General features: G+C 41.9%; 1 protein-coding gene across 1 annotated transcript; it reads left to right on the top strand.

Annotated features, from left to right (window-relative positions):
- The first annotated feature begins 841 nt into the window (after positions 1-841).
- On the top strand, positions 842-10257 carry LOC131065971 (uncharacterized). Its single transcript, XM_059210371.1, has 6 exons — positions 842-1104; positions 3094-3370; positions 5072-5376; positions 7401-7734; positions 9775-10080; positions 10243-10257. Exons 1-6 carry the CDS (start codon positions 842-844, stop codon positions 10255-10257), a joined length of 1500 nt encoding a protein of 499 aa, XP_059066354.1.
- The last annotated feature ends 1810 nt before the right edge of the window (positions 10258-12067 follow it).

Raw genomic sequence — 12067 nt, 5'->3', positions numbered from 1 at the left:
TCAAAGGTGCTGAGACACATCATCATGAGGCAAATGTCATGGAAGGAACACTCACTTAACAAAGGAAGATGGCAAACAACAAGCAAACATCAACCCCCTCATGGCACTTGATCAATAATGCATGTACAACAAGACACAAGATATGCAAGATTCCAAGTAAACAATGCATGATGACACTTTATCTCAGTGCATTTGCATAGATACAAACTACAATGATAAGAAGACTAGAAATAGAAACGTGAACCAAAATAGAGACATCCTACTTAGAGAAAAGATCCCAGGACCTGAAACAACCATGATATCCACCAGAGTGCTGAAAAGCAAAAAATTGAATAAAATATGCATGGGGCAGAATCTAGAAATAAAACTCAGATGGCTGGAAAGTACACAACACACGCTTTTCGAAAATATAAAGTTTTCAAAAAATAGAGGTCGGATGCTCAATCTATGTCTCTTGGAGTGCAAAAAAAAGACCTCACTTTGACTGCAAAAAAACATAGTCAAACAGCAAAATTGGAAAACAAATACCAACACCATGAAATCGGCCTCAGAACTAGATTTTTGACGCCTATTCATTTTTGAAAAAATGACTCCGTATGCCCAAGATAGAGCCAAAAAACCAAACCCCCCCTGAAAAATGCCAAAAAAGAGGTCTGGTGGCTTGTTTGGGCGGAGGAGGCCAAGGAGCAGCACTCCGGTGGCTCCTTGGTGTCTCCTCGGTAGCTGGGCGGCGGTTCCGGGCAGCGACGGCCGGAGGTGAGCGGAGGTCGGGGTGTAGGGAGGTTTCTGGCGAGGGCCAGGGAGGAGGCCAGGGGCTACAGGTGGCGGTGGGTCGATCGAGATGGGGGCCACAGGGAGCGGGGGCCGAGGACTACAGGCGGCGGCGGGTGGGGAGATGGGGGGCCACAAGCAGCGGGGGCCGAGGACTACAGGCGGCGGCGGGTGGGGAGATGGGGGGCCACAAGCAGCGGGGGCCATCGGAGAATGCAGGGGGCCGGGGACCGGAGGCGCAGGGGCCAAGGTGTCGGAAAAGACTTGCGGTGGCCGACAGGGGGTGCGGGGCCCAAGGTCCTCCAGGGCCGTGTGGTGGCAGGGGGCCCCACGGTACCCTGCATACTGTGGGGTTGCCCCCCCAAAAATTTTTTGCAAAAAAACAATTTTTTTTTTAAACCCCTTTTTTTTCCTTTGCTCTTTTTTGAGATTTTTTTTTTAAAAGCAAATTTCGGCCTGCATGCAATAAAAAGGCAAAAAATAATTTTAAATTTTTTTTTTCTCGATTTGCATGTCAGGGCCGTACGGCCTGGATCTGAGAAAAAAATTCATCCAGAGGCTCAAGAACCAAAATAGGTCAAATTTTATATGACCATAGGGGTTTTCGGGCCTTCTGAGCACGATGGTGAGGTTCATTTAGGCCCAAAGTGCTCAGAAAAAAGGTCAAACCCTAGGTACATAAAAAATCTGAAACCCCATATCTGCTTCCAAAGCAAAATTCTCAAAACAAGAATAGGTAGCTGTAGATCTGAAGCTCTGATACCATATAGGAGTTGAGAAAATACAACACCACAAGAGCCCAAATAATCTCTGCAAGCTGAAAAACCTGTTACAAGGAGAAGCAATGAAGCAAATCACAGAAGTAAAAAATACACAGGAAAAATATGCTCCAAAAGATGAGAGCTCAATAATCTCCAAAATGTATTGTCAATAATAATCCTTCTTCATACAATGAAAAGAAATAATTCAACCTTTAATAGGTCAAGAAACCCTATAAGAGAAAACTTAGGTTTGCACATAATAATTAATTATATGAACCTAAAGTTAGCTTAAGTGTAAAAGAGATAAAGGGAACTTAAATAATTAAACAAATAATGTTTAATTAATCAAGTAAATATCTGAATACTCTAACACCCCCCTTAAGCTAGACTTAGGGAGAAGCTAAAACCTAGAACAACTACTGAAAGCAGTAAAGATGGGTCCCAACAACAAAGCTTGATCAGGTATCCAAATACAATGAAATCTCTATGAACTGGAGAAATAGAGAAAACCACGTGGGAACAAAACTCTACTCCAAAAAGAGATGAAAAAGAATATCACTGAAGCATGAAGAACCTGCAAACTCTATCGAAGAATAACTGCTGATCTGAAGAACATCCACTGAACTAGAACATGACTAGGTAGAGAAGACTGTAATCTGCATGAGTGCCCTCAAATGACACTACTCGAATCAGGAGGCAAACAAAGTAAAAACAACTGAAATTGAAGATACAGATGGCATGAGAAACCAAAGCCTGAAGAGTTGATCAATCAAACCACAGAAGTAGTAGAACCAAGAGGATAAACCTCCTCATAATGCGGAAGTGGGAGAGGGACAAGAACATTGAAAAGGACAGCAAAAAAAGCTGCATGATGAAGAACCAAGAACATCAAAAGTGCTGAGACACATCATCATGAGGCGAATGTCATGGAAGGAACACTCACTTGATAAAGGAAGATGGAAAGCAACATGCAAACATCAACCCCCTCATGGCACTTGATCAATAGTGTATGTACAACAAGACACAAGATATGCAAGATTCCAAGTAAACAATGCATGATGACACTTTATCTCAGTGCATTTGCATAGATACAAGCTACAATGATAAGAAGACTGGAAATAGAAATGTGACCTAAAATAGAGCCATCATACTCAGAGAAGAAATCTCAGGACCTGAAACAATCACGATATCCACCAAAGTGCTGAAAAATAAAAAATTGAATAAAATATGCACAGACAAAATCTAGAAATAAAACTCAGATGGCTAGAAAGTACACAACACACGCTTTCCGAAAATACAAAGTTTTCGAAAAACAAAGGTCGGATGCTCATTCTACGTCTCCTAGAGTTCAAAAAAGAGACCTCACTTTGACTACAAAAACACACAGTCAAACAACAAAATTGAAAAAAAAAATACCAACACCATGAGGTCGGCCTCAGAATTAGCTTTCCGACGCCTATTCATTTTTGAAAAAATGACTTCGTATGCCCAAGATAGAGCCGAAAAACCAAACCCCCCCTGAAAAATGCCAAAAAAGAGGTCTAGTGGCTTGTTTGGACAGAGGAGGCCAGGGAGCAGCGCTCTGGTGGCTCAGTGGTGTCTCCCCTATAGCTAGGTGGCGGCGACCGGAGGTGAGCAGAGGCCGTGGTGCAGGGAGGTTTCTGGCGGGGGCCAGGGAGGAGGCCGGGTACTGGAGGCGCGGGGGCCGAGGTGCTGGAAAAGACCTGCGGTGGCCAGCATGGGGTGCGGGGCCCGATGTCCTGCAGGGCCGTGTGGTGGCAGGGGGCCCTGTGTACTGTGGGGTTGTGGTTTTCAGGCCTTTTGAGCATGATGGTGAGGTCCGTTTAGGCCCAAAGTGCTCAAAAAAAGGTCAAACCCTAGGTACATAAAAAATCTGAAACCCCAGATCTGCTTCCAAAGCAAAATTTTCAAAACAAGAGCAGGTAGCTGCAGATCTAAAGCTCTGATATCATATAGGAGTTGAGAAAATACAACACCACAAGAGCCCAAATAATCTCTGCAAGCTGAAAAATTTGTTACAAGGAGAAGCAATGAAACAAATCATAGAAAGAAAGAATACACAGGAAAAATATGTTCCAAAAGATGAGAGCTCAATAATCTCCAAAATGTATTGTCAATAATAATCCTTCTTTATACAACGAAAAGAAAGAACTCAACCTTTAATAGGTCAAGAAACCCTAAAAGAGAAAACCTAGGTTTGCACATAATAATTAATTATATGAACCTAAAGTTAGCTTAAGTGTAAAAGAGATAAAGGGAACTTAAATAATTAAACAAATAATATTTAATTAATCAAGTAAATATCTGAATACTCTAACACCCCCCTTAAGCTAGACTTAGGGAGAAGCTAAAACCTAGAACAGCTATTGAAAGCAATAAAGATGGGTCCCGACAACAAGGCTTGATCAGGTATCCAAATACAATGAAATCTCTATGAACTGGAGAAATAGAGAAAACCACGTGGGAACAAAACACTACTCCAAAAAGAGATGAAAAAGAATATCACTGAAGCATGAAGAACCTGCAAACTCTATCGAAGAATAACTGCTAATCTGAAGAACATCCGCTGAACTAGAACATGACTAGGTAGAGAAGACTATAATATGCATGAGTGCCCTCAAATGACACTACTCGAATTAGAAGGCAAACAAAGCAAAAATCACTGAAATTGAAGATACAGATGGCATGAGAAACCAAAGCCTGAAGAGTTGATCAATCGAACCACGAAAGCAGTATAACCAAGAGGATAAACCTCCCCATAATGCGGAAGTGGGAGAGGGACAAGAACATTGAAAAGGATAGCAAAAAAAAATTGCATGATGAAGAACCAAGAACATCAAAGGTGCTGAGACACATCATCATGAGGCGAATGTCATGAAAGGAACACTCACTTGATAAAAGAAGATGACAAGCAACAGGCAAACATCAACCCCCTCATGGCACTTGATCAATAGTGCATGTACAACAAGACACAAGATATGCAAGATTCCAAGTAAACAATGCATGATGACACTTTATCTCAGTGCATTTGCATAGATACAAGCTACAATGATAAGAAGACTAGAAATAGAAACGTGACCTAAAATAGAGACATCATATTCAGAGAAGAAATCTCAGGACCTGAAACAACCACGATATCCACCAAAGTGCTGAAAAACAAAAAATTGAATAAAATATGCATGTGCAAAATCTATGAATAAAATTCAGATGGCTAGAAAGTACACAACACATGCTTTCCGAAAATATAAAGTTTTCGAAATACGAAGGTCGGATGCTCATTCTTTGTCTCCTGGAGTGCAAAAAAGAGACCTCACTTTGACTGCAAAAAAACACAGTCAAACAACAAAATTGGAAAAAAAAATACCAACACTATGAGGTCGGCCTTGGAACCAGCTTTCCGACGCCTATTCATTTTCAAAAAAATGACTTCGTATGCCCAAGATAGAGCTAAAAAACCAAACCCCCCTGAAAAATGCCAAAAAAGAGGTTTGGTGGCTTGTTTGGACGGAGGAGGCCAGGGAGCAGCGCTCTGGTGGCTCGGCGGTGTCTCCCCTATAGCTGGGCGACGACGATCGGAGGTGAGCGGAGGCCGGGGTGCAGGGAGGTTTCTGGCGGGGGCCAGGGAGGAGGCCGGGGACTGTAGGCGACGGTGGGCCGGTCGAGTGGTAGCCGGGGAGCTGGGGGCCGCAGGGAACAGGGGCCGGGGGCTGCAGGCGGCGGTGGGCAGGGAGATGGGGGGGGGGGGGGGGGCGGGGATTGGAGGCGCAGGGGCCGAGTTGCTGGAAAAGACTTGCGGTGGCCGGCATGGGGTGCGGGGCGCAAGGTCCTGCAGGGCCGTGTGGTGGCAGGGGGCCTTGTGTACCGTGGGGTTGCCGCCCAAAAAATTTTTTGCAAACAAAAACAATTTTTTTTTTTTAAACCCCTTTTTTTTCCTTTGCTCTTTTTTGAGAAATTTTATTTTTAAAAGAAAATTTCGGCCTGCATGCCATAAAAAGGCAGAAAATAATTTTTAAATTTTTTTTTTCTCAATCTGCGTGTCAAGGCCGTACGACCTGAATCTGAGAAAAAAATTCACCCAGAGGCTCAGAAACCAAAATAGGTCGAATTTTATATGACCATAGGGTTTTCAGGCCTTCTGAGCACGATGGTGAGGTCCATTTAGGCCAAAAGTGCTCAGAAAAAAGGTCAAACCCTAGGTACATAAAAAATCTAAAACCCCAGATTTGCTTCCAAAGCAAAATTTTCAAAACAAGAACAGGTAGCTACAGATCTAAAGCTCTGATACCATATAGGATTTGAGAAAATACAACACTACAAGAGCCCAAATAATTTCTGCAAGCTGAAAAACCTGTTACAAGAAGAAGCTATGAAGCAAATCATAGAATGAAAGAATACACAGGAAAAATATGCTCCAAAAGATGAGAGCTCAATAATCTCCAAAATGTATTGTCAATAATAATCCTTCTTCATACAATGAAAAGAAAGAACTCAACCTTTAATAGGTCAAGAAACCCTAAAAGAGAAAACCTAGGTTTGCACATAATAATTAATTATATGAACCTAAAGTTAGCTTAAGTGTAAAAGAGATAAAGGGAACTTAAATAATTAAACAAATAATGTTTAATTAATCAAGTAAATATCTGAATACTCTAACACCCCCCTTAAGCTAGACTTAGGGAGAAGCTAAAACCTATAACAACTACTGAAAGCAATAAAGATGGGTCCCGACAACAAGGCTTGATCAAGTATCCAAATACAATGAAATTTCTATGAACTGAAGAAATAGAGAAAACCACATGGGAACAAAACTCTACTCCAAAAAGAGATGAAAAAGAATATCATTCAAGCATGAAGAACCTGCAAACTCTGTCGAAGAATAACTGCTGATCTGAAGAACATCCACTGAACTAGAACATGACCAGGTAGAGAAGACTATAATCTGCATGAGTGCCCTCAAATGACACTACTCGAATCAGAGGCAAACAAAGAAAAAACAGTTGAAATCGAAGATACAGATGACATGAGAAACCAAAGCTTGAAGAGTTGATTAATCGAACCACGGAAGCAGTAGAACCAACAGGATAAACCTCCCCATAATGTGGAAGTGGGAGAAGGACAAGAACACTGAAAAGGACAGCAAAAAAAAACTGCATGATGAAGAACCAAGAACATCAAAGGTGCTGAGACACATCATCATGAGGTGAATGTCATGGAAGGAACACTCACTTGATAAAGGAAGATGGTAAGCAACAGGCAAATATCAACCCCCTCATGGCACTTGATCAATAGTGCATGTACAACAAGACACAAGATATGCAAGATTCCAAGTAAACAATGCATGATGACACTTTATCTCAGTGCGTTTGCATAGATACAAGCTACAATGATAAGAAGACTGAAAATGGAAACGTGATCTAAAATAGAGACATCATACTCAGAGAAGAAATCTCAGGACCTGAAACAACCACGATATCCACCAAAGTGCTGAAAAATAAAAAATTGAATAAAATATGCATGGGGTAGAATCTAGAAATAAAACTCATATGGCTAGAAAGTACACAACACATGCTTTCCGAAAATATAAAGTAATCAAAAAATGGAGGTCGGATGCTCATTCTACGTCTCCTGGAGTGCAAAAAAGAGACCTCACTTTGACTGCAAAAAAACATAGTAAAACAACAAAATTGGAAAAAAAAATACCAACACCATGAGGTCGGCCTCGGAACCAGCTTTCCGATGCCTATTCATTTTCAAAAAAATAATTCCGTATGCTCAAGATAGTGCCGAAAAACTAAACCCCCCCTGAAAAATGCCAAAAAAGAGGTTTGGTGGCTTGTTTGGATGGAGGAAGCCAGGGAGCAGTGTTCTGGTGGCTCGACGATGTCTCCCCGATAGCTGGGCGGTGACGACCAGAGGTGAGCGGAGGCCGGGGTGCAGGGAGGTTTCTGACGGGGGCCAGGGAGGAGGCCGGGGACTGCAGGCGATGGTGGGCCAGTCGAGCAGCGGCCGGGGAGTAGCGGGCGGGGAGATGGGGGGCCGCAGGCGACGGGGACCGCTGGAGAATGTAGGGGGCCGGGGACTGGAGGCTCAGAGGCCGAGGTGCTGGAAAAGACCTGCGGTGGCCGGCATGGGGTGCGGGGCCCGAGGTCCTGCAGGGCCGTGTGGTGGCAGGGGGCCCTGTGTACCGTGGGGTTGCCCCCCCCAAATTTTTTTGCAAAATTTTTTTTTAATTTTTAAAACCCTTTTTTTTTGAGAAATTTTATTTTTAAAAGCAAATTTTGGCCTGCATGCCGTAAAAAGGCAGAAAATAATTTTAAATTTCTTTTCTCGATCTGCGTGTCAGGGCCGTACGACCTGAATCTGAGAAAAAAATTCACCCAGAGGCTCAGGAACCAAAATAGGTCAAATTTTATATGACCATAGGGGTTTTCGGGTGTTCTGAGCACGATGGTGAGGTCCGTTTAGGCCCAAAGTGCTAAAAAAAAAGGTCAAACCTTAGGTACATAAAAAATCTGAAACCCCAGATCTGCTTCCAAAGCAAAATTTTCAAAACAAGAACAGGTAACTGCAGATCTAAAGCTTTGATACCATATAGGAGTTGAGAAAATACAACACCACAAGAGCCCAAATAATCTCTGTAATCTGAAAAACCTGTTACAAGGAGAAGCAATGAAGCAAATCATAGAAGGAAAGAATACACAGGAAAAATATGCTCCAAAAGATGAGAGCTCAATAATCTCCAAAATGTATTGTCAATAATAATCCTTCTTCATACAATGAAAAGAAAGAACTCAACCTTTAATAAGTCAAGAAACCCTAAAAGGGAAAACCTAGGTTTGCACATAATAATTAATTATATGCACCTAAAGTTAGCTTAAGTGTAAAAGAGATAAAGGGAACTTAAATAATTAAACAAATAATGTTTAATTAATCAAGTAAATATCTGAATACTCTAACACCCCCCTTAAGCTAGAATTAGGGAGAAGCTAAAACCTAGAACAGCTACTGAAAGCAATAAAGATGGGTCTCGACAACAAGGCTTGATCAGGTATCCAAATACAATGAAATTTCTATAAACTGGAGAAATAGAGAAAACCACATGGGAACAAAACTCTACTCCAAAAAGAGATGAAAAAGAATATCATTCAAACATGAAGAACCTGCAAACTCTGTCGAAGAATAACTGCTAATCTGAAGAACATCCACTGAACTAGAACATGACCAGGTAGAGAAGACTGTAATCTGGATGAGTGCCCTCAAATGGCACTACTCAAATCAGGAGGCAAACAAGGCAAAAACAACTGAAATCAAAGATACAGATGGCATGAGAAACCAAGCCTGAAGAGTTGATCAATCGAACCACGGAAGCAGTAGAACCAACAGGATAAACCTCCCCATAATGCAAAAGTGGGAGAGGGACAGGAACACTGAAAAGGACAGCAAAAAAAAACTGCATGACGAAGAACCAATAACATCAAAGGTGCTGAGACACATCATCATGGGGCAAATGTCATGGAAGGAACACTCACTTGACAAAGGAAGATGACAAACAATAGGCAAACATCAACCCTCATGGCACTTGATCAATAGTGCATGTACAACAAGACACAAGATATGCAAGATTCCAAGTAAACAATGCATGATGACACTTTATCTTAGTGCGTTTGCATAGATACAAGCTATAATGATAAGAAGACTGGAAATAGAAATGTGAACCAAAATAAAGACATCATACTCAGAGAAGAGATCCCAGGACCTAAAACAACCACGATATCCACCAGAGTGCTGAAAAGCAAAAAATTGAATAAAATATGCATGGGGCAGAATCTAGAAATAAAACTTAGATGGCTGGAAAGTACACAGCACACGCTTTCCAAAAATATAAAGTTTTCAAAAAACGGAGGTCGGATGCTCATTCTACATCTCTTGGAGTGCAAAAAAAAGACCTCACTTTGACTACTAAAAAACATAGTCAAACAACAAAATTGGAAGAAAAATACCAAAACCATGAGGTCGGCCTCGAAATCAGCTTTCTGACGTCTATTTGTTTTTAAAAAAATGACTTCGTATGCCCAAGATAGAGCCGAAAAAACAAACCCCCCTGAAAAATGTCAAAAAAGAGGTCTGATGGCTTGTTTAGGTGGAGGAGGCCAAGGAGCAGCACTTCGGTGGCTTCCCAGTGTCTCCCCGGTAGTTGGGTGGCGGTTCTGGGCAACTGCAGCCGGAGGTGAGTGGAGGCCGAGGTGCAAGGAGGTTTCCGATGGGGGCCAGGGAGGAGGCTGGGGGTTGCAGGCGGCGGTGCGCCGGTCAAGCGGCGGGCGGGGAGCTGGGGGCTGCAGGGAGTGGGGGCCGGGGGCTGCAGGTGGCGGTGGGCAGGGAGATGGGGGGTCGTCGAAGAATGCAGGGGGCCGAGGACCGGAGGCGCGGGGGCCGAGGTGCCAGAAAAGACCTGCGATGGCCAGCAGGGGGTGCGGGGCCTGAGGTCTTGCAGGGCCGTGTGGTGGCAGGGGGCCCCACAGTACCTTGCGTATTGTGGGGTTGCCCCCCCAAAAATTTTTTGCAAAAAAAACAAAAAAAAATTTTAAAACCCCTTTTTTTTACTTTGCTCTTTTTTGAGAATTTTTTTTTTTAAAGCAAATTTCGGTCTGCATGCCATAAAAAGGCAATTTTTTTTCGATCTGCGTGCCAGGGCCGTATAGCCTAAGATCTGAGAAAAAAATTCACCCAGAGGCTCAGGAACCAAAATAGGTCGAATTTTATATGACCATAGGGGTTTTCGGGCCTTCTGAGCACGATGGTGAGGTCTGTTTAGGCCCAAAGTGCTCAGAAAAATGTCAAACCCTAGGTACATAAAAAATCTAAAACCCCAGATCTGCTTCCAAAGCAAAATTCTCAAAACAAGAACATGTAGCTGTAGATTTGAAGCTCTGATACCATATAGGAGTTTTGAAAATACAACACCATAGGAGCCCAAATAATCTCTGCAAGCTGAAAAACCTATTACAAGGAAAAGCAATGAAGCAAATCACAGAAGGAAAGAATATACAGGAAAAATATGCTCCAAAAGATGAAAGCTCAATAATCTCCAAAATATATTGTCAATAATAATCCTTCTTCATACAATGAAAAGAAAGAACTCAACCTTTAATATGTCAAGAAACCCTAAAAGGGAAAACCTAGGTTTGCACATAATAATTAATTATATGCACCTAAAGTTAGCTTAAGTGTAAAAGAGATAAAAGGAATTTAAATAATTAAACAAATAATGTTTAACTAATCAAGTAAATATCTGAATAGTCTAACACCCCTCTTAAGCTACACTTAGGGAGAAGCTAAAACCTAGAACAACTACTTAAAATAATAAAGATGGGTCCCGACAACAAGGCTTGATCAGGTACCCAAATACAATGAAATCTCTATGAACTAGAGAAATAGAGAAAACCATGTGGGAACAAAACTCTACTCCAAAAAGAGATGAAAAAAAATATCACTGAAGCATGAAGAACCTGCAAACTCTGTCGAAAAATAACTACTGATCTGAAGAACATCCACTGAATTAGAACATGACCAGGTAGAGAAGACTGTAATCTGCATGAGTGCCCTCAAATGACACTACTCGAATCAGGAGGCAAACAAGGCAAAAATAATTGAAATCGAAGATACAGATGACATGAGAAACCAAAGCCTGAAGAGCTAATCAATTGAACCACGGAAGTAGTAGAACCAACAAGATAAACCTCCTCATAATCCAGAAGTGGGAGAGGGACAGGAACACTGAAAAGGACAGCAAAAAAAACTGCATGACAAAGAACCAATAACATCAAAGGTGCTGAGACACATCATCATGAGGCGAATTTCATGGAAGGAATACTCACTTGACAAAGGAAGATGGCAAACAACAGACAAACATCAACCCCCTCATGGCACTTGATCAATAGTGCATGTACAACAAGACACAAGATATGCAAGATTCCAAGTAAACAATGCATGATCACACTTTATTTCAGTGCGTTTGCATAGATACAAGCTACAATGATAAGAAGACTGGAAATAGAAACGTGAACCAAAATAGAGACATCCTACTCAGAGAAGAGATCCCAGGACTTGAAACAACCACGATATCCACCAGAGTGCTGAAAAGAAAAAAATTGAATAAAATATGCATGGGGCAAAATCTAGAAATAAAACTTAGATGGCTGGAAAGTACACAGCACACGCTTTCTGAAAATATAAAGTTTTCGAAAAACGGAGGTCGGATGCTCATTCTACATCTCCTGGAGTGCAAAAAAGAGACCTCACTTTGACTGCAAAAAACATATCAAACAACAAAATTAGAAAAAAAAATACCAACACCATGAGGTCGGCCTCGGAACCAGCTTTCGGACGCCTATTCGTTTTTGAAAACATGACTCTGTATGCCCAAGATAGAGCTGAAAAACCAAACCCCCCCTGAAAAAATGCCAAAAAAGAGGTCTGGTGGCTTGTTTGGGTGGAGGAGGCCAGGGAGCGGTGCT

This window comes from Cryptomeria japonica, chromosome 1, assembly GCF_030272615.1.
Source record: "Cryptomeria japonica chromosome 1, Sugi_1.0, whole genome shotgun sequence".
NCBI lineage: Eukaryota > Viridiplantae > Streptophyta > Pinopsida > Cupressales > Cupressaceae > Cryptomeria > Cryptomeria japonica.
This window is presented reverse-complemented; position numbering and strand designations above follow the sequence as displayed.

Coding starts and splice junctions, on each gene's coding strand:
- LOC131065971 (XM_059210371.1), top strand. CDS start 842: ATGGGGGCCACAGGGAGCGGGGGCCGAGGACTACAGGCGGCGGCGGGT. Junction 5,377..7,400: donor CATGGGGTGCGGGGCGCAAG/GTCCTGCAGGGC, acceptor GTTTGGATGGAG/GAAGCCAGGGAGCAGTGTTC. Junction 7,735..9,774: donor GTGGTGGCAGGGGGCCCTGT/GTACCGTGGGGT, acceptor GGGCAACTGCAG/CCGGAGGTGAGTGGAGGCCG.